At 37.8% G+C, this 23,492-nt stretch overlaps 1 protein-coding gene and 1 long non-coding RNA gene across 2 annotated transcripts; both read left to right on the forward strand.

Annotated features, from left to right (window-relative positions):
* Positions 1-7,783: 7,783 nt before the first annotated feature.
* On the forward strand, positions 7,784-14,862 carry LOC125775201 (uncharacterized). Its single transcript, XR_007421150.1, has 3 exons — positions 7,784-7,966; positions 8,347-8,771; positions 13,108-14,862. It is a non-coding gene; the product is annotated as an uncharacterized LOC125775201 (long non-coding RNA).
* A 2,131-nt stretch (positions 14,863-16,993) lies between these two features.
* LOC125774986 (uncharacterized) lies at positions 16,994-23,257 on the forward strand. Its single transcript, XM_049445366.1, has 3 exons — positions 16,994-17,003; positions 17,852-18,085; positions 22,854-23,257. Exons 1-3 carry the CDS (start codon positions 16,994-16,996, stop codon positions 23,255-23,257), a joined length of 648 nt encoding a protein of 215 aa, XP_049301323.1.
* Positions 23,258-23,492: the final 235 nt, after the last annotated feature.

Here is a 23,492-nt window from a genome sequence, read left to right on the forward strand (position 1 = left end):
CCACTAGCGATCCATCGTTTGTTTTGTACCATCGAAGGTAAATGTTGTTTTATGGACTTCCTACCCGTCACACCTACACGGATCGCTAGAACACCTTGGTTCGGGCGGGTATGACGAAAAGTTTGCCCGGCTGCCCCTAACTAGATTTAAGTCAATTTTACGATCAGACGACCACTACTGAACCGTGTGACACATCGAATTTCCCCGTCATTTAGTAAAAGCGCGGTCAGCAACCCGCCCGGTTGAGCTAATATGCAAAAACTTGAATAAATCCAAGGCACTTCCTTACCCTGCAGGGACCGTACCGTGTCAAATAACCGCCATCGCACCAACCGGCGTGTAGGTGGCAACAATTCCGTGGCCGGATACACACCCAGCTCGCCTACTGCTCCTAGACATGTGTCCCCTCTCTCTCATTCTTCACGGTACGATTTACATCCCGCGGATCCTACGATTCCGAGCTAACGAAGTGCAAAATTGTTTAGCTGCTAAAAAAATCAACCACCGGCCAAAAACGGATCATCCTGGTGAAACCAAACTGGTACACACTGAACCGGGGAAATGAGTTTCTAACCATTTTTGGCATTTTTTGGTCGATACGATTGCCGTTACATCCCGATCGGTAGCCAAATTATTCGTAACCCCGTCACTACGTGGTTAGCAATAGTCGCGTTTGCGAACGCATTGTTTATGCCGACATTATTGAAGCAAGCGAAGCAGCAATAATTTGAGTGAAAACAAAATTATTTCAAAAAATTCGCAGAAAAAATACATCAATTTATAAATTTTGCAAAATTTCCCAAAAAAAAACCCCTACAGCCTTATGAGATTTTCAAATTTTTATAAATGTTTAATTTTTTCCAATTTTTTATTCTTTTTTCAATTAATTTGAGTGATTTATTTGAGTGAAAAGAAACTTATTGCAACCAATTGGCATTAAAATAAATCACATTTAAAAATTTTGTTAAATTGCAGAAAAATGAGGAAAATTTTACATTTTCTCAAACAGGGTATGGAACTTGGTTCCTCGCATAACTTCTAGCACAGACATCTGAGGGCATGGCCGTCCAAGAAGAAAATGTAGCTATTGGTGCAGTCTATCGACCACAGGTTAAAGATTGGTGATCCGTTGGATATCGACAGAGTTATAGGCAAAACTTGGTGCAAAAATGAGTAAAATTTTACATTTTCTCAAACAGGGTATGGAACTTGGTTCCTCGAAAAATTTCTGACACAGACATCTGAGGGCATGGCCATCCAAGAAGAAAATGTAGCCATTGGTGCCATCTATCGACCACAGGTTAAAGATTGGCGATCCGTTGGATACCGACAGAGTTATAGGCAAATTTTTGTGCAAAAAAGAGTAAAATTTTACATTTTCTCAAACAGGGTATGGAACTTGGTTCCTCGAATAACTTCTGACACAGACATCTGAGGGCATGGCCGTCCATAAAGAAAATGTAGCCATTGGTGCCGTCTATCGACCACAGGTTAAAGATTGGCGATCCGTTGGATACCGACAGAGTTATAGGCAAAACTTGGTGCAAAAATGAGTAAAATTTTACATTTTCTCAAACAGGGTATGGAACTTGGCTCCTAGAATAACTTCTGGCACATACATCTGAGGGCATGGCTGTCCAAGAAGAAAATGTAGCCATTGATGCCATCTATCGACCACAGGTTAAAGATTGGCGATCCGTTAGATACCGACAGAGTTATAGTCAAATTTTGGTGCAAAAATGAGCCTAGGAGATAGACAATTTTATAGATTTTTTTGTTATTTTATTACAATTTTTCAATCTTTTTCAATTTAAAGCATTAATTGAGTGAAAAGAAACTTATTGCAACAATTTTGCATTAAAATAAATCAATTTAATTTTTTTGCAAAATTTCTCAAAAAAATTGCAAGGGGTACCCCTTATGAAATTTTCGAGTTGAAATTTTTTTTTTAATTTTTTTCTGATTTTTTATTCTTTTTTTAATTTAAAGCATTATTTGAGTGAAAAGAAACTCATTGCAACAAATTCGCATTAGAATATATCACATTTATAAATTTTGCTATATTGCTCAAAAATTAGGAAAATTTTACATTTTCTCAAACAGGGTATGGAACTTGGTTCTTCGAATAACTTCTGACACATACATCTGAGGGCATGGCCATCCAAAAAGAAAATGTAGCCATTGGTACCGTCTATCGACCACAGGTTAAAGATTGGCGATCCGTTGGATACCGACCGAGTTATAGGCAAAACTTGGTGCAAAAATGAGGACAATTTTACATTTTCTCAAACAGGGTATGGAACTTGGTTCCTCGCATAATTTCTGACACAGACATCTGAGGGCATGGCCATCCAAGAAGAAAATGTAGCCATTGGTACCGTCTATCGACCACAGGTTAAAGATTGGCGATCCGTTGGATACCGACCGAGTTATAGGCAAAACTTGGTGCAAAAATGAGTAAAATTTTACATTTTCTCAAACAGGGTATGGAACTTGGCTCCTCGAATAACTTCTGGCACAGACATCTGAGGGCATGGCCGTCCAAGAAGAAAATGTAGCCATTGATGCCATCTAACGACCACAGGTTAAAGATTGGCGATCCGTTAGATACCGACAGAGTTATAGTCAAATTTTGGTGCAAAAATGAGCCCAGGAGATAGACAATTTTATAGATTTTTTTGTTATTTTATTAAAAATTTTCAATCTTTTTCAATTAAAAGCATTATTTGAGTGAAAAGAAACTTATTGCAACCAATTGGCATTAAAATAAATCAATTTAATTTTTTTTGCAAAATTTCTCAAAAAAATGCCAAGGGGTACCCCTTATGAAATTTTCGAGTGGAAAATTTTTTTGAAATTTTTTTCTGATTTTGTATTCTTTTTTTAATTTAAAGCATTATTTGAGTGAAAAGAAACTTATTGCAACAAATTCGCAATAAAATATATCACATTTAAAAATTTTGCTGAATTGCAGAAAAATGAGGAAAATTTTACATTTTCTCAAACGGAGTATGGAACTTGGTTCCTCGCATAACTTCTGGCACAGATATCTGAGAGCATGGCCGTCCAAGAAGAAAATGTAGCCATTGGTGCCGTCTATCGACCACAGGTTAAAGATTGGCGATCCGTTGGATACCGACAGAGTTATAGGCAAAACTTGGTGCCAAAATGAGTAAAATTTTACATTTTCTCAAACAGGGTATGGAACTTGGTTCGTCGCATAACTTCTGACACAGACATCTGAGGGCATGGCCGTCCAAAAAGAAAATGTAGCCATTGATGCCATCTATCGACCACAGGTTAAAGATTGGCGATCCGTTAGATACCGACAGAGTTATAGTCAAATTTTGGTGCAAAAATGAGCCTAGGAGATAGACAATTTTATAGATTTTTTTGTTATTTTATTACAATTTTTCAATCTTTTTCAATTGAAAGCATTAATTGAGTGAAAAGAAACTTATTGCAACAATTTTGCATTAAAATAAATCAATTTAATTTTTTTGCAAAATTTCTCAAAAAAATTGCAAGGGGTACCCCTTATGAAATTTTCGAGTTGAAATTTTTTTTTTAATTTTTTTCTGATTTTTTATTCTTTTTTTAATTTAAAGCATTATTTGAGTGAAAAGAAACTCATTGCAACAAATTCGCATTAGAATATATCACATTTATAAATTTTGCTATATTGCTCAAAAATTAGGAAAATTTTACATTTTCTCAAACAGGGTATGGAACTTGGTTCTTCGAATAACTTCTGACACATACATCTGAGGGCATGGCCATCCAAAAAGAAAATGTAGCCATTGGTACCGTCTATCGACCACAGGTTAAAGATTGGCGATCCGTTGGATACCGACCGAGTTATAGGCAAAACTTGGTGCAAAAATGAGGACAATTTTACATTTTCTCAAACAGGGTATGGAACTTGGTTCCTCGCATAATTTCTGACACAGACATCTGAGGGCATGGCCATCCAAGAAGAAAATGTAGCCATTGGTACCGTCTATCGACCACAGGTTAAAGATTGGCGATCCGTTGGATACCGACCGAGTTATAGGCAAAACTTGGTGCAAAAATGAGTAAAATTTTACATTTTCTCAAACAGGGTATGGAACTTGGCTCCTCGAATAACTTCTGGCACAGACATCTGAGGGCATGGCCGTCCAAGAAGAAAATGTAGCCATTGATGCCATCTAACGACCACAGGTTAAAGATTGGCGATCCATTAGATACCGACAGAGTTATAGTCAAATTTTGGTGCAAAAATGAGCCCAGGAGATAGACAATTTTATAGATTTTTTTGTTATTTTATTAAAAATTTTCAATCTTTTTCAATTAAAAGCATTATTTGAGTGAAAAGAAACTTATTGCAACCAATTGGCATTAAAATAAATCAATTTAATTTTTTTTGCAAAATTTCTCAAAAAAATGGCAAGGGGTACCCCTTATGAAATTTTCGAGTGGAAAATTTTTTTGAAATTTTTTTCTGATTTTGTATTCTTTTTTTAATTTAAAGCATTATTTGAGTGAAAAGAAACTTATTGCAACAAATTCGCAATAAAATATATCACATTTAAAAATTTTGCTGAATTGCAGAAAAATGAGGAAAATTTTACATTTTCTCAAACGGAGTATAAAACTTGGTTCCTCGCATAACTTCTGGCACAGATATCTGAGAGCATGGCCGTCCAAGAAGAAAATGTAGCCATTGGTGCCGTCTATCGACCACAGGTTAAAGATTGGCGATCCGTTGGATACCGACAGAGTTATAGGCAAAACTTGGTGCCAAAACGAGTAAAATTTTACATTTTCTCAAACAGGGTATGGAACTTGGTTCGTCGCATAACTTCTGACACAGACATCTGAGGGCATGGCCGTCCAAAAAGAAAATGTAGCCATTGATGCCATCTATCGACCATAGGTTAAAGATTGGCGATCCGTTGGATACCGACAGAGTTATAGTCAAATTTTGGTGCAAAAATGAGCCCAGGAGATAGACAATTTTATAGATTTTTTTGTTATTTTATTACAATTTTTCAATCTTTTTCAATTTAAAGCATTATTTGAGTGAAAAGAAACTTATTGCAACCAATTGGCATTAAAATAAATCAATTTAATTTTTTTTGCAAAATTTCTCAAAAAAATTGCAAGGGGTACCCCTTATGAAATTTTCGAGTAGAATTTTTTTTTTTAATTTTTTTTTGATTTTCTATTCTTTTTTTAATTTAAAGCATTATTTGAGTGAAAAGAAACTTATTGCAACAAACTCGCATTCAAATATATCACGTTCATAAATTTTGGTAAATTGCTCAAAAATTAGGAAAATTTTACATTTTCTCAAACGGAGTATGGAACTTGGTTCCTCGCATAACTTCTGGCACAGATATCTGAGAGCATGGCCGTCCAAGAAGAAAATGTAGCCATTGGTGCCGTCTATCGACCACAGGTTAAAGATTGGCGATCCGTTGGATACCGACAGAGTTATAGGCAAAACTTGGTGCAAAAATGAGTAAAATTTTACATTTTCTCAAACAGGGTATGGAACTTGGTTCCTCGAATAACTTCTGGCACAGACATCTGAGGGCATGGCCATCCAAGAAGAAAATGTAGCCATTGGTACCATCTATCGACCACAGGTTAAAGATTGGCGATCCGTTGGATACCGACCGAGTTATAGGCAAATTTTTGTGCAAAAATGAGTAAAATTTTACATTTTCTCAAACAGGGTATGGAACTTGGTTCCTCGCATAACTTCTGACACAGACATCTGAGAGCATGGCCGTTCAAGAAGCAAATGTAGCCATTGATGCCATCTATCGACCACAGGTTAAAGATTGGCGATCCGTTGGATACCGACAGAGTTATAGTCAAATTTTGGTGCAAAAATGAGCCCAGGAGATAGACAATTTTATAGATTTTTTTGTTATTTTATTAAAAATTTTCAATCTTTTTCAATTTAAAGCATTATTTGAGTGAAAAGAAACTTATTGTCACCAATTGGCATTAATATAAATCAATTTAATTTTTTTTGCTAAATTTCTCAAAAAAATGGCAAGGGGTACCCCTTATGAAATTTTCGAGTGGAAAATTTTTTTGAAATTTTTTTCTGATTTTGTATTCTTTTTTTAATTTAAAGCATTATTTGAGTGAAAAGAAACTTATTGCAACAAATTCGCAATAAAATATATCACATTTAAAAATTTTGCTGAATTGCAGAAAAATGAGGACAATTTTACATTTTCTCAAACAGGGTATGGAACTTGGTTCCTCGAATAACTTCTGACACATACATCTGAGGGCATGGCCGTCAAAGAAGAAAATGTAGCCATTGGTTCCATCTATCGACCACAGGTTAAAGATTGGCGATCCGTTGGATACCGACAGAGTTATAGGCAAAACTTGGTGCAAAAATGAGTAAAATTTTACGTTTTCTCAAACAGGTTATGGAACTTGGTTCCTCGAATAACTTCTGACACAGACATCTGAGGGCATGGCCGTCCAAGAAGAAAATGTAGCCATTGGTGCCATCTATCGACCACAGGTTAAAGATTGGCGATCCGTTGGATACCGACAGAGTTATAGTCAAATTTTGGTGCAAAAATTAGCCCAGGAGATAGACAATTTTATAGATTTTTTGTTATTTTATTAAAAATTTTCAATCTTTTTCAATTTAAAGCATTATTTGAGTGAAAAGAAACTTATTGCAACCAATTGGCATTAAAATAAATCAATTTAATTTTTTTTGCTAAATTTCTCAAAAAAATGGCAAGGGGTACCCCTTATGAAATTTTCGAGTGGAAAATTTTTTTGAAATTTTTTTCTGATTTTGTATTCTTTTTTTAATTTAAAGCATTATTTGAGTGAAAAGAAACTTATTGCAACAAATTCGCAATAAAATATATCACATTTAAAAATTTTGCTGAATTGCAGAAAAATGAGGAAAATTTTACATTTTCTCAAACGGAGAATGGAACTTGGTTCCTCGCATAACTTCTGGCACAGACATCTGAGGGCATGGCCATCCAAAAAGAAAATGTAGCCATTGGTGCCGTCTATCGACCACAGGTTAAAGATTGGCGATCCGTTGGATACCGACAGAGTTATAGGCAAAACTTGGTACAAAAATGAGGAAAATTTTACATTTTCTCAAACAGGGTATGGAACTTGGTTCCTCGAATAACTTCTGACACAGACATCTGAGGGCATGGCCGTCCAAGAAGAAAATGTAGTTATTGGTGCCATCTATCGACCACAGGTTAAAGATTGGCGATCCGTTGGATACCGACCGAGTTATAGGCAAAACTTGGTGCAAAAATGAGTAAAATTTTACATTTTCTCAAACAGGGTATGGAACTTGGTTCCTCGAATAACTTCTGACACAGACATCTGAGGGCATGGCCGTCCAAGAAGAAAATGTAGCCATTGGTGCCATCTATCGACCATAGGTTAAAGATTGGCGATCCGTTGGATACCGACAGAGTTATAGTCAAATTTTTGTGCAAAAATTAGCCCAGGAGATGGACAATTTTATAGATTTTTTTGTTATTTTATTAAAAATCTTCAATCTTTTTCAATTTAAAGCATTATTTGAGTGAAAAGAAACTTATTGCAACCAATTGGCATTAAAATAAATCAATTTAATTTTTTTTGCTAAATTTCTCAAAAAAATGGCAAGGGGTACCCCTTATGAAATTTTCGAGTGAAAAATTTTTTTGAAATTTTTTTCTGATTTTGTATTCTTTTTTTAATTTAAAGCATTATTTGAGGGAAAAGAAACTTTTGCAACAAATTCGCAATAAAATATATCACGTTCATAAATTTTGGTAAATTGCTGAAAAATGAGGAAAATTTTACATTTTCTCAAACAGAGTATGGAACTTGGTTCCTCGAATAACTTCTGACACAGACATCTGAGGGCATGGCCGTCCAAGAAGAAAATGTAGCCATTGGTGCCATCTATCGACCACAGGTTAAAGATTGGCGATCCGTTGGATACCGACAGAGTTATAGGCGAAACTTGGTGCAAAAATGAGTAAAATTTTACATTTTCTCAAACAGGGTATGGAACTTGGTTCCTCGAATAACTTCTGACACAGACATCTGAGGGCATGGCCGTCCAAGAAGAAAATGTAGTTATTGGTGCCATCTATCGACCACAGGTTAAAGATTGGCGATCCGTTGGATACCGACAGAGTTATAGTCAAATTTTGGTGCAAAAATGAGTAAAATTTTACATTTTCTCAAACAGGGTATGGAACTTTTTTCCTCGAATAACTTCTGACACAGACATCTGAGGGCATGGCCGTCCAAGAAGAAAATGTAGCCATTGATGCCATCTATCGACCACAGGTTAAAGATTGGCGATCCGTTGGATACCGACAGAGTTATAGTCAAATTTTGGTGCAAAAATGAGCCCAGGAGATGGACAATTTTATAGATTTTTTTGTTATTTTATTAAAAATCTTCAATCTTTTTCAATTTAAAGCATTATTTGAGTGAAAAGAAACTTATTGCAACCAATTGGCATTAAAATAAATCAATTTAATTTTTTTTTGCTAAATTTCTCAAAAAAATGGCAAGGGGTACCCCTTATGAAATTTTCGAGTGAAAAATTTTTTTGAAATTTTTTTCTGATTTTGTATTCTTTTTTTAATTTAAAGCATTATTTGAGGGAAAAGAAACTTATTGCAACAAATTCGCAATAAAATATATCACGTTTATAAATTTTGGTAAATTGCTGAAAAATGAGGAAAATTTTACATTTTCTCAAACAGGTTATGGAACTTGGTTCCTTGAATAACTTCTGACACATACATCTGAGGGCATGGCCGTCCAAGAAGAAAATGTAGCCATTGGTGCCATCTATCGACCACAGGTTAAAGATTGGCGATCCGTTGGATACCGACCGAGTTATAGGCAAAACTTGGTGCAAAAATGAGTAAAATTTTACATTTTCTCAAACAGGGTATGGAACTTGGTTCCTCGAATAACTTCTGACACAGACATCTGAGGGCATGGCCGTCCATAAAGAAAATGTAGCCATTGATGCCATCTATCGACCACAGGTTAAAGATTGGCGATCCGTTGGATACCGACAGAGTTATAGTCAAATTTTGGTGCAATAATGAGTAAAATTTTACATTTTCTCAAACAGGGTATGGAACTTGGTTCCTCGAATAACTTCTGACACAGACATCTGAGGGCATGGCCGTCCAAGAAGAAAATGTAGCCATTGGTGCCATCTATCGACCACAGGTTAAAGATTGGCGATCCGTTGGATACCGACAGAGTTATAGTCAAATTTTGGTGCAAAAATGAGCCCAGGAGAAAAACAATTTTATAGATTTTTTTGTTATTTTATTAAAAATTTTCAATCATTTTCAATTTAAAGCATTATTTGAGTGAAAAGAAACTTATTGTCACCAATTGGCATTAAAATAAATCAATTTAATTTTTTTTTGCTAAATTTCTCAAAAAAATGGCAAGGGGTACCCCTTATGAAATTTTCGAGTGGAAAATTTTTTTGAAATTTTTTTCTGATTTTGTATTCTTTTTTTAATTTAAAGCATTATTTGAGGGAAAAGAAACTTATTGCAACAAATTCGCAATAAATTATATCACATTTAAAAATTTTGCTGAATTGCAGAAAAATGAGGAAAATTTTACATTTTCTCAAACAGAGTATGGAACTTGGTTCCTCGCATAACTTCTGGCACAGACATCTGAGGGTATGGCCATCCAAGAAGAAAATGTAGCCATTGGTGCCATCTATCGACCACAGGTTAAAGATTGGCGATCCGTTGGATACCGACAGAGTTATAGTCAAATTTTGGTGCAAAAATGAGCCCAGGAGGTAGACAATTTTATAAATTTTTTTGTTATTTTATTAAAATTTTTCAATCTTTTTCAATTTAAAGCATTATTTGAGTGAGAAGAAACTTATTGCAACCAATTGGCATTAAAATAAATCAATTTAATTTTTTTTGCTAAATTTCTCAAAAAAATGGCAAGGGGTACCCCTTATGAAATTTTCGAGTGGAAAATTTTTTTGAATTTTTTTTCTGATTTTGTATTCTTTTTTTAATTTAAAGCATTATTTGAGTGAAAAGAAACTTATTGCAACAAATTCGCAATAAAATATATCACATTTAAAAATTTTGCTGAATTGCAGAAAAATGAGGACAATTTTACATTTTCTCAAACAGGGTATGGAACTTGGTTCCTCGAATAACTTCGGACACATACATCTGAGGGCATGGCCGTCAAAGAAGAAAATGTAGCCATTGGTTCCATCTATCGACCACAGGTTAAAGATTGGCGATCCGTTGGATACCGACATAGTTATAGGCAAAACTTGGTGCAAAAATGAGTAAAATTTTACATTTTCTCAAACAGGGTATGGAACTTGGTTCCTCGAATAACTTCTGACACATACATCTGAGGGCATGGCCGTCCATAAAGAAAATGTAGCCATTGGTGCCATCTATCGATCACAGGTTAAAGATTGGCGATGTGTTGGATACCGACAGAGTTATAGTCAAATTTTGGTGCATAAATGAGCCCAGGAGATGGACAATTTTATAGATTTTTTTGTTATTTTATTACAAATTTTCAATCTTTTTCAATTTAAAGCATTATTTGAGTGAAAAGAAACTTATTGCAACCAATTGGCATTAAAATAAATCAATTTAATTTTTTTTGCTAAATTTCTCAAAAAAATGGCAAGGGGTACCCCTTATGAAATTTTCGAGTGGAAAATTTTTTTGAAATTTTTTTCTGATTTTGTATTCTTTTTTTAATTTAAAGCATTATTTGAGTGAAAAGAAACTTATTGCAACAAATTCGCAATAAAATATATCACATTTAAAAATTTTGCTGAATTGCAGAAAAATGAGGGAAATTTTACATTTTCTCAAACAGGGTATGGAACTTGGTTCCTCGAATAACTTCTGACACATACATCTGAGGGCATGGCCATCCAAGAAGAAAATGTAGCCATTGGTGCCATCTATCGACCACAGGTTAAAGATTGGCGATCCGTTGGATACCGACATAGTTATAGGCAAAACTTGGTGCAAAAATGAGTAAAATTTTACATTTTCTCAAACAGGGTATGGAACTTGGTTCCTCGAATAACTTCTGACACAGACATCTGAGGGCATGGCCGTCCAAGAAGAAAATGTAGCCATTGGTGCCATCTATCGACCACAGGTTAAAGATTGGCGATCCGTTGGATACCGACCGAGTTATAGGCAAAACTTGGTGCAAAAATGAGGAAAATTTTACATTTTCTCAAACAGGGTATGGAACTTGGTTCCTCGAATAACTTCTGACACAGACATCTGAGGGCATGGCCGTCCATAAAGAAAATGTAGCCATTGATGCCATCTATCGACCACAGGTTAAAGATTGGCGATCCGTTGGATACCGACATAGTTATAGGCAAAACTTGGTGCAAAAATGAGTAAAATTTTACATTTTCTCAAACAGGGTATGGAACTTGGTTCCTCGAATAACTTCTGGCACAGACATCTGAGGGCATGGCCATCCAAGAAGAAAATGTAGCCATTGGTGCCATCTATCGACCACAGGTTAAAGATTGGCGATCCGTTGGATACCGACAGAGTTATAGTCAAATTTTGGTGCAAAAATGAGCCCAGGAGGTAGACAATTTTATAGATTTTTTTGTTATTTTATTAAAATTTTTCAATCTTTTTCAATTTAAAGCATTATTTGAGTGAAAAGAAACTTATTGCAACCAATTGGCATTAAAATAAATCAATTTAATTTTTTTTGCTAAATTTCTCAAAAAAATGGCAAGGGGTACCCCTTATGAAATTTTCGAGTGGAAAATTTTTTTGAAATTTTTTTCTGATTTTGTATTCTTTTTTTAATTTAAAGCATTATTTGAGTGAAAAGAAACTTATTGCAACAAATTCGCAATAAAATATATCACATTTATAAATTTTGCTATATTGCTGAAAAATGAGGAAAATTTTACATTTTCTCAAACAGGGTATGGAACTTGGTTCCTCGAATAACTTCTTACACAGACATCTGAGGGCATGGCCGTCAAAGAAGAAAATGTAGCCATTGGTGCCGTCTATCGACCACAGGTTAAAGATTGGCGATCCGTTGGATACCGACAGAGTTATAGGCAAAACTTGGTACAAAAATGAGGAAAATTTTACATTTTCTCAAACAGGGTATGGAACTTGGTTCCTCGAATAACTTCTGACACATACATCTGAGGGCATGGCCGTCCAAGAAGAAAATGTAGCCATTGGTGCCATCTATCGATCACAGGTTAAAGATTGGCGATCTGTTGGATACCGACAGAGTTATAGTCAAATTTTGGTGCAAAAATGAGCCCAGGAGATGGACAATTTTATAGATTTTTTTGTTATTTTATTACAAATTTTCAATCTTTTTCAATTTAAAGCATTATTTGAGTGAAAAGAAACTTATTGCAACCAATTGGCATTAAAATAAATCAATTTAATTTTTTTTGCTAAATTTCTCAAAAAAATGGCAAGGGGTACCCCTTATGAAATTTTCGAGTGGAAAATTTTTTTGCAATTTTTTTCTGATTTTGTATTCTTTTTTTAATTTAAAGCATTATTTGAGTGAAAAGAAACTTATTGCAACAAATTCGCAATAAAATATATCACATTTAAAAATTTTGCTGAATTGCAGAAAAATGAGGAAAATTTTACATTTTCTCAAACAGGGTATGGAACTTGGTTCCTCGAATAACTTCTGACACATACATCTGAGGGCATGGCCGTCCAAGAAGAAAATGTAGCCATTGGTGCCATCTATCGACCAAAGTTTAAAATTTGGCGATCCGTTGGATACCGACATAGTTATAGGCAAAACTTGGTGCAAAAATGAGTAAAATTTTACATTTTCTCAAACAGGGTATGGAACTTGGTTTCTCGAATAACTTCTGACACAGACATCTGAGGGCATGGCCGTCCATAAAGAAAATGTAGCCATTGATGCCATCTATCGACCACAGGTTAAAGATTGGCGATCCGTTGGATACCGACAGAGTTATAGTCAAATTTTGGTGCAATAATGAGTAAAATTTTACATTTTCTCAAACAGGGTATGGAACTTGGTTCCTCGAATAACTTCTGACACAGACATCTGAGGGCATGGCCGTCCAAGAAGAAAATGTAGCCATTGGTGCCATCTATCGACCACAGGTTAAAGATTGGCGATCCGTTGGATACCGACAGAGTTATAGTCAAATTTTGGTGCAAAAATGAGCCCAGGAGATAAACAATTTTATAGATTTTTTTGTTATTTTATTAAAAATTTTCAATCTTTTTCAATTTAAAGCATTATTTGAGTGAAAAGAAACTTATTGTCACCAATTGGCATTAAAATAAATCAATTTAATTTTTTTTGCTAAATTTCTCAAAAAAATGGCAAGGGGTACCCCTTATGAAATTTTCGAGTGGAAAATTTTTTTGAAATTTTTTTCTGATTTTGTATTCTTTTTTTAATTTAAAGCATTATTTGAGGGAAAAGAAACTTATTGCAACAAATTCGCAATAAATTATATCACATTTAAAAATTTTGCTGAATTGCAGAAAAATGAGGAAAATTTTACATTTTCTCAAACAGAGTATGGAACTTGGTTCCTCGCATAACTTCTTACACAGACATCTGAGGGCATGGCCGTCCAAGAAGAAAATGTAGCCATTGGTTCCATCTATCGACCACAGGTTAAAGATTGGCGATCCGTTGGATACCGACAGAGTTATAGGCAAAACTTGGTGCAAAAATGAGTAAAATTTTACATTTTCTCAAACAGGGTATGGAACTTGGTTCCTCGAATAACTTCTGACACAGACATCTGAGGGCATGGCCGTCCAAGAAGAAAATGTAGCCATTGGTGCCATCTATCGACCACAGGTTAAAGATTGGCGATCCGTTGGATACCGACAGAGTTATAGTCAAATTTTGGTGCAAAAATGAGCCCAGGAGATAAACAATTTTATAGATTTTTTTGTTATTTTATTAAAAATTTTCAATCTTTTTCAATTTAAAGCATTATTTGAGTGAAAAGAAACTTATTGCAACCAATTGGCATTAAAATAAATCAATTTAATTTTTTTTGCTAAATTTCTCAAAAAAATGGCAAGGGGTACCCCTTATGAAATTTTCGAGTGGAAAATTTTTTTGAAATTTTTTTCTGATTTTGTATTCTTTTTTTAATTTAAAGCATTATTTGAGTGAAAAGAAACTTATTGCAACAAATTCGCAATAAAATATATCACATTTATAAATTTTGCTATATTGCTGAAAAATGAGGAAAATTTTACATTTTCTCAAACAGGGTATGGAACTTGGTTCCTCGAATAACTTCTTACACAGACATCTGAGGGCATGGCCGTCAAAGAAGAAAATGTAGCCATTGGTGCCATCTATCGACCAAAGTTTAAAATTTGGCGATCCGTTGGATACCGACCGAGTTATAGGCAAAACTTGGTGCAAAAATGAGTAAAATTTTACATTTTCTCAAACAGGGTATGGAACTTGGTTCCTCGAATAACTTCTGACACAGACATCTGAGGGCATGGCCGTCCAAGAAGAAAATGTAGCCATTGGTGCCATCTATCGACCACAGGTTAAAAATTGGCGATCCGTTGGATACCGACAGAGTTATAGTCAAATTTTGGTGCAAAAATTAGCCCAGGAGATAGACAATTTTATAGATTTTTTGTTATTTTATTAAAAATTTTCAATCTTTTTCAATTTAAAGCATTATTTGAGTGAAAAGAAACTTATTGCAACCAATTGGCATTAAAATAAATCAATTTAATTTTTTTTGCTAAATTTCTCAAAAAAATGGCAAGGGGTACCCCTTATGAAATTTTCGAGTGGAAAATTTTTCTGAATTTTTTTTTTGATTTTGTATTCTTTTTTTAATTTAAAGCATTATTTGAGTGAAAAGAAACTTATTGCAACAAATTCGCAATAAAATATATCACATTTAAAAATTTTGCTGAATTGCAGAAAAATGAGGAAAATTTTACATTTTCTCAAACAGAGAATGGAACTTGGTTCCTCGCATAACTTCTGGCACAGACATCTGAGGGCATGGCCGTCCATAAAGAAAATGTAGCCATTGGTGCCGTCTATCGACCACAGGTTAAAGATTGGCGATCCGTTGGATACCGACAGAGTTATAGGCAAAACTTGGTACAAAAATGAGGAAAATTTTACATTTTCTCAAACAGGGTATGGAACTTGGTTCCTCGAATAACTTCTGACACATACATCTGAGGGCATGGCCGTCCAAGAAGAAAATGTAGCCATTGGTGCCATCTATCGATCACAGGTTAAAGATTGGCGATCTGTTGGATACCGACAGAGTTATAGTCAAATTTTGGTGCAAAAATGAGCCCAGGAGATGGACAATTTTATAGATTTTTTTGTTATTTTATTACAAATTTTCAATCTTTTTCAATTTAAAGCATTATTTGAGTGAAAAGAAACTTATTGCAACCAATTGGCATTAAAATAAATCAATTTAATTTTTTTTGCTAAATTTCTCAAAAAAATGGCAAGGGGTACCCCTTATGAAATTTTCGAGTGGAAAATTTTTTTGCAATTTTTTTCTGATTTTGTATTCTTTTTTTAATTTAAAGCATTATTTGAGTGAAAAGAAACTTATTGCAACAAATTCGCAATAAAATATATCACATTTAAAAATTTTGCTGAATTGCAGAAAAATGAGGAAAATTTTACATTTTCTCAAACAGGGTATGGAACTTGGTTCCTCGAATAACTTCTGACACATACATCTGAGGGCATGGCCGTCCAAGAAGAAAATGTAGCCATTGGTGCCATCTATCGACCAAAGTTTAAAATTTGGCGATCCGTTGGATACCGACATAGTTATAGGCAAAACTTGGTGCAAAAATGAGTAAAATTTTACATTTTCTCAAACAGGGTATGGAACTTGGTTTCTCGAATAACTTCTGACACAGACATCTGAGGGCATGGCCGTCCATAAAGAAAATGTAGCCATTGATGCCATCTATCGACCACAGGTTAAAGATTGGCGATCCGTTGGATACCGACAGAGTTATAGTCAAATTTTGGTGCAATAATGAGTAAAATTTTACATTTTCTCAAACAGGGTATGGAACTTGGTTCCTCGAATAACTTCTGACACAGACATCTGAGGGCATGGCCGTCCAAGAAGAAAATGTAGCCATTGGTGCCATCTATCGACCACAGGTTAAAGATTGGCGATCCGTTGGATACCGACAGAGTTATAGTCAAATTTTGGTGCAAAAATGAGCCCAGGAGATAAACAATTTTATAGATTTTTTTGTTATTTTATTAAAAATTTTCAATCTTTTTCAATTTAAAGCATTATTTGAGTGAAAAGAAACTTATTGTCACCAATTGGCATTAAAATAAATCAATTTAATTTTTTTTGCTAAATTTCTCAAAAAAATGGCAAGGGGTACCCCTTATGAAATTTTCGAGTGGAAAATTTTTTTGAAATTTTTTTCTGATTTTGTATTCTTTTTTTAATTTAAAGCATTATTTGAGGGAAAAGAAACTTATTGCAACAAATTCGCAATAAATTATATCACATTTAAAAATTTTGCTGAATTGCAGTGTCGCCGACAGGGTCACTCCGTTAGAAGCGCACGCCGCGTGTGAGACATAAGAGCTGCATCGGCAGTCTGGGTGCAGTGGATGATCGAATTTCGCGCCCCAAACCGGTGCCGCGGTTTTCGCGGCGTCAACAATTTGGGTGCTACGATCAATCGCAGCCCAAAATGCTGGTGCATCGTTGATCGCACGCACCACGTACCTTGCCACGGCTTTGCATCGTCGGCAATTTGAGTGCCGTGCAACGATAAAATAAGCCAGCAACAGGTGGTGCGCGTATGGTAAACATTATCGTTAAGTAAGCAAAAATTTAGTATTTAAGAACGTTAATTTAACCAATAAAGGCAGTATGTCTAAAAGTACCCCGGTGTGGAGGCTTCAGTTATTAGTGCTTGAGTCGGCGTGAACTGCGCCTGTCTCAAGAAGGTTTATCCGAAAACTCGCATAAACTACATGGTGGCTCCAGAGAGGAAACTTCCTCACGCCTGAAACTCTCCCGCGGTGGTACCTTAAGAAAGACAAACTCCCTCGGGACGCGTCGACGACCAAGTTTCGCGCGCGTCAAACCGTGGTAACGGCCGTCATAGGCAACATAACGCCGACGAGCCACGAAAGGTCTAGCTCTTGTGCGATTAGTGCAACACCGGTTACAAGTGAACAGTGAAGTTCTTCAAGTGATATTGACGCTCAAAGTCACATAGGTTCGTGACACGCAAGAAACTGTTCACTGAGAGGTGCCAGGAGCAACAAGTGCCGAATAAAGTAAGTTGGGGGATCAACCCAACGACATCATAGTGAGAAGTGTCAGCGACGAGCGGACAGCTCACAACGCCATCTGAAGCGAGGAAAACCAGATAACGACGAGCGGACGGCTCACAACGCCATCTGAGGTGAGAAGAATAGGTCAGCGGTGAGCGGACGGCTCAACCTGCAGCGACCTCATAGTGAGAATTGTGAGTCAGCGGTGAGCGGACGGCTCAACCCACGACGACCTCAGAAGTGCAAGACAGCGGTGAGCGGACGGCTCAATCAGTGACGATCTTGTGAAAAGTGCCAGGCAACCCTGAGCGGACGGCTCGACCCGCAACGTTCCAGAAGTGAGCAGTGTTAACGACGGTGAGCGGACGGCTCACGGTGAGGTGCTTTGAAGCGGAGGACGCCAATCCTGAGCGGACGGCTCAACCCGCAGCGTTCCAGAAGTGAGCAGTGTTAACGACGGTGAGCGGACGGCTCACGGTGAGGTGCTTTGAAGCGGGGAACGCCAATCCTGAGCGGACGGCTCAACCCGCAGCGTTCCAGAAGTGCGCAGTGTTTACGACGGTGAGCGGACGGCTCGCGGTGAGGTGCCTTGAAGCGGAGGACGCCAGCCAATTGAGCGGACGGCTCAATCTACTCCCTGTAACGACGCACCGTTTGGACCTCACAGAACAAGCTATCCAGAGTAAGTAAAATGGATTACAAATATAAGAAAAACCCAAACGGGCACTGTAAGCTGTGTGTCAAAGAAGATGAACAGGGAAAAATGGCAGAATGCAAGGAGTGTGACAGATGGTTCCACTCAGCATGTCTTAATTTAAAAACGGTTCCTAGCAAGTTCACATGTCCAAAATGTGAACAAATGAAGTTAGAAAAGGAACAAGCTAGGCAAACTATAATGCAAACTGAACGCCTATTATCAGAGAAGATAGCAGCAGAAGAAAAAGAGAAGAAAGAAAAGGCAAAATACGAAAAGGAAATTGAACGGCTAGAAGAAATCATTAGGGCAGAGGAAATCTTAAATCAATCAGGGACAAGCCAACACGACGTTCACGAGCTGACTAAGAATGTCGATAAATTGGTAGATGCTTGGAGCCTCGGCCCAAGCTGTCGCAAGAATGCGTTACTGGAACTCCCAGAGTTCTACGGAAGCAGTAAGACCTGGCCAAGATTCAAACTGCTTTTTAAGGAAACCTCGAAGACGGGAAAATTGACAAATTTGCACAATCTAAGCCGACTTCAAAAACATTTAAAGGGAGACGCCCTACGAGCAGTCAGCGGTCTATTGCTTAATCCAGAAAACGTTGACGCGATTCTCGACCGATTGGATAAACTCTATGGCAGTCCAGCTAGCGTATATTCGGCGCTATTGAAGGACCTAATGGCAATTAAAGGAGCGACCTTAGACAATCCAGTAACCATAATAGACTTTTCAAATGCATTAAGCAACATGGTTGAAAACATGGCAATGCTAGGCCATGAGGAATATCTAATGGACCAAAGGCTCCTCCAAGATTTGGTAGCGAAGTTATCACCGGAACTGAGGAATGAATGGCTGAAAGAAGCATTGAAATCCGAATCGAAGGAGGCAAAAACGCTTACTCAATTTTCCAAATGGTTGAAACCAACCGAAGAACTAGCGATCGCCCTCCTTGCTTCGGAAGGAAATCAAAGATCGAAACCGGTGAAACTGAACTACCATCAAGCAAGGTCACGCGGGGAAAACAAAAAGGCATGTGCCGTTTGCGGTAGTCATCATAAAACTGTCCAGTGTCGCAAACTTCTAAGTATGCCTAGTCAGGAAAGATGGAAGGTGTTTAAGGACAAGAAAATATGTAGCAATTGCTGCGCATCAAATCATTCAGCGTACGATTGCCGCTCTGCCCCACAGTGCACAATTGCCGGCTGTGGTAAAAGGCATAACACCGTCCTACATCGGCATGACTCTTTCGGACAAACACGTTTAAACTGTCACCAAAACGCAGCGGAATATCTATTCCAAATTATCCCGGTAACAGCGTACAACGGAGATAAATCTGTGAACACCTATGCGTTCATAGATCCTGGTTCTTCTTCCAGCTTAATGACCGAAGAGTTAAGATCTAAGCTAGGAGTACAAGGACCTCGGAAGCCACTAACACTTGCATGGACGAACGGAACCTTCCAAGTAGAAGATCAAAGTACCTCGGTCGGAATTCAAATCCGTGGACCAAACAAGAGGCTACTGGACATAAAAAACGTTCGCACAGTAAAGGAGTTAGATCTACCTAGACAAAGTATCGATTCAAAAGAAATGAAGAAAAGATTCGCTTATCTTAACGGGATCAGCATGAGCAGTTATTCTAACGCTCGTCCCACAATTTTATTAGGTCTACCTCACGCCTATTACACCCAAGCCTTAGGGCACCGAGCGGGGGGACCTGACGAACCCGTAGCACACAAAACCCGACTAGGATGGGTTCTATTTGGCAAAGACACAGCCGTTAGTGAAACGGATAATTATCATATCTTCACAATGGTAGAAAAAGTAAAGGAGGAAGAAAAAACTTTAAACGACCTAATGAAAGGTTTCTTTTCCACGGAAGAGTTCGGAGTGCGGGGAAACAATGAAATAATAACCTCAAAGGCTGACGCGAGGGCACTCGACACCATGAAAAAGACCTGCAAACAAATTGACCAGGGATACGAAATAGGACTACTTTGGAAATATGACAAGCCTACGCTACCTAATAGCTACGCTCAAGCCCTTAGCCGTTTGAAAAGCCAAGAGAGAAAAATGGAAAATGATCCGAAGCTCAAAGAATGGTATTTCAATGAAATCTCCTCATACGTCGACAAAGGGTATGCACGAAAGGCCGACCCCAAAGAACTGCTCCAAACGACAGGCAACATAAACTATATCCCTCATTTTTCGGTGGTTAATTTAAACAAACAGAACCCGAAGCCAAGACTTGTGTTCGATGCAGCGGCGAAGAATGAAGGTATATCATTGAATTCGCAACTCTACTCCGGACCTGATAACACAACCCCTATATTCGGGGTGCTATCGCGCTTTAGAGAACATAAAATTGCATGCTCAGGTGACATAAAGGAGATGTTTCACCAGGTTAAGATCAGAAAAGAAGATCAATGCGCGCAGAGATTTCTTTTTCGAAAGTCTCCCTTGGAAGTCCCTCAGGTATATGTCATGCAAGTCATGACCTTCGGCGCCACATGTTCGCCAGCTTGCGCTCAATACGTAAAAAATAGTAACGCGCTACAATACTCTGCATCGAACCCACGAGCAGTGAAAGCCATCACGGAAAACCACTACGTCGACGACTATCTCGACAGTTTTCCAGACGTAGAATCGGCGGCGCAAACAATTGAAGAGGTTTGTGAAATCCACAACAAAGCCAATTTTTTTATACGGAATTTCATATCGAATTCTAAGGAGTTGGTAGCAAAAATTCCAAAGGACAGGGCTTCGGAACAAAAAACGTACGACCTTCATGATAAGACCCAAGATTTTGAAAAGGTCTTAGGGATGTACTGGGACACGAGGAACGATGTATTTCGTTACAAACTTAAAAACCTTTACGAACAACCATTAAGTAAACGAGAAATGTTAGCGTATATCATGAGGATTTACGACCCCCTTGGGTTATTAGCAAATATTATAATTCAAGGGAAAATCTTAATGCAGGACTTATGGAAAGCCGGCATTAATTGGGACGATTCAATCCCCGAACATCTACTTGTTGGGTGGAACGGATGGCTCGAAAGAATAAAGAAAGTCGAAGAAATTGTAATACCAAGATGCCTTTCGCAGGCATCATCGATTAAGATAAGGGAGATGCATGTTTTTGTCGATGCATCCGAAAAGGCTTTCAGTGCGGTAGCATATATGAGAACGATCCACGATCAAGGAGTGGATGTTAACATAATCGCTGCCAAAACGAGGGTTGCCCCGACTAAACCTTTGTCAATTCCGAGGCTTGAGTTACAAGCCGCCGTGCTCGGCGTCCGACTAGCCGAAATGATAAAGAAGGAAGTCAGAGTAAAGATAGACAATGAATATTTTTGGACAGACTCCAAAACAGTTCTGGCTTGGATAAACTCAGAAGCGAGAAATTACAAACAATTTGTCGCGCTACGAATTGGGGAAATTTTAAACGATACCAGAGCATCGCAATGGCAGTGGGTAGCTTCCAAAAGCAACCCCGCCGATGAAGCCACAAAGGTGATCCTAGAAAACTCAAAATGGTTAAAGGGGCCAGAATTTTTACAGGACGTGGTAATAAACATGACACAACCGAAACTATTCGTAACGTTCGAAGAAGTGCGCCCAATCCATACCATAAAGACGATAACGAAGATCGACTGGAACGTTATCGCAGTTGAGTGGTGTTCAAATTGGCACAGGCTAAAAAGATCGTTAGCGATCGGCTTAAAATATATCGATTGGCTAAAGGCCAAAAATAACGGCACCGAATTTTCCAGCACCATCACCAAGGCGGACTTAGACAAGGCCGAACGATACCTTCTAAGGAAGGTACAATGGGAAAGCTTCTCGGAAGAGATGACGCATTTATCACTCAAGATCCCGACGGCTAATAACAGCAACATTCGAGGTCTATGCCCAATGCTAGACGAAGAAAATCTGCTGAGATCACGGGGTCGCTTGGAACACGCAAAATACATGACATTTGAAGCAAAATGTCCCATCATTCTTCCCAAGGGACATCATGTCACGAACCTTATAATTGCCCATTATCACGAAAGGTACTTCCACCAAAAGGCAGAATCAGTCATGGCGGCTATCCGCCAGAAATTTTGGATACCTGACATAAGAACTGCATTGAAAGGCATCATCAACAAATGTCAATATTGTAAAAATCAAAGGGCCAAACCGATACCTCCTATAATGGCGCCGCTGCCAGAATGTAGAATGGCCGCGTTCCAAATGCCTTTCAGCCACACCGGCGTGGACTACTTTGGTCCTCTGAATATAACTATTGGAAGACGAGTGGAAAAGAGGTGGGGTGCGTTATTTACGTGCCTGACGACAAGAGCAGTATATTTGGAAGTTGCTCACGATCTAAGCGCAAACACATTCATAATGTGTTTACGCAACGTTCAACATCGAAGAGGTAAAATTGAACACTTATATAGTGACAATGGCACGAACTTCATCGGAGCAAATAACCAAATAAAGTCATTAGTGGAACGATGCGCTTCCGAAGGGATCACGTGGCATTTCAATCCACCAGGAGCTCCTCACTTTGGAGGATCGTGGGAACGCTTGGTCAAGGAAGTAAAAAGCCTTCTCCCCACAGATAAGAACTTCCAGGAGGCCACTCTTAGGGCCGTATTAACCGAAATAGAATTTATTATGAATAATAGACCCCTCACCCACATTCCGCTTGAACAAGAAGATGACGAACCGTTGACACCGTTCCATTTTCTAATAGGTCATTCCGGTGAAGCAGTACCCAGTACTGCTGGTAAAGAGCTGTCACATACGACCCGAACCAACTGGAAGGCTGCGCAAGCGATAGCGGAGCAGTATTGGAAACGTTGGATTAAGGAATACCTACCAACAATCTCGAAACGAGAAAAGTGGCTAAAACTATCCAAGCCGGTGCAAGTAGACGACATCGTCACATTCCCCGACGAAAATAGGATAGGAAAGTGGATTAAAGGGCGAGTCACAGAAACCTTTGCTGGTCAAGACGGGATCGTAAGATCGGTCAGACTCAAGGTAGGGCAAAACGAGTATCGTAAGGCGGTGGTGAATCTAGCAGTTTTGGACGTAAAACCAAGCGACCAAAACCAAGACAACTCCCACCAACTTGGGGAAGGAAACGAAGCTTAGACCTAAAGCTAATTAAAGAGAAGGCAAGCGCACTAAATCAAAGTATATCAAAAAAACGTCCCAGAGTGACAATCAATCCCGTGACATGGCAATTGTCATAAAATTCGTACTTGTGGTGTGCTGTGCCGTATCCGCTCTTAAAATAGAGCCCGTTTTGGAGGCCGGGTTGTTCTTCGATCACGCGGGCACGTTACTTTTAGAAAGGGGCAAGTGGGATACACTATATTTTACTCGT

This window comes from Anopheles funestus, chromosome 2RL (assembly GCF_943734845.2).
Source record: "Anopheles funestus chromosome 2RL, idAnoFuneDA-416_04, whole genome shotgun sequence".
Taxonomy (NCBI): domain Eukaryota; kingdom Metazoa; phylum Arthropoda; class Insecta; order Diptera; family Culicidae; genus Anopheles; species Anopheles funestus.

Excerpts from the sequence above, each read along its gene's own strand:
- LOC125774986 (XM_049445366.1), top strand. Across the intron at positions 18,086-22,853 it reads CACAGAACAAGCTATCCAGA|GTCATTCCGGTGAAGCAGTA; the intron begins GTAAGTAAAATG and ends ATTTTCTAATAG.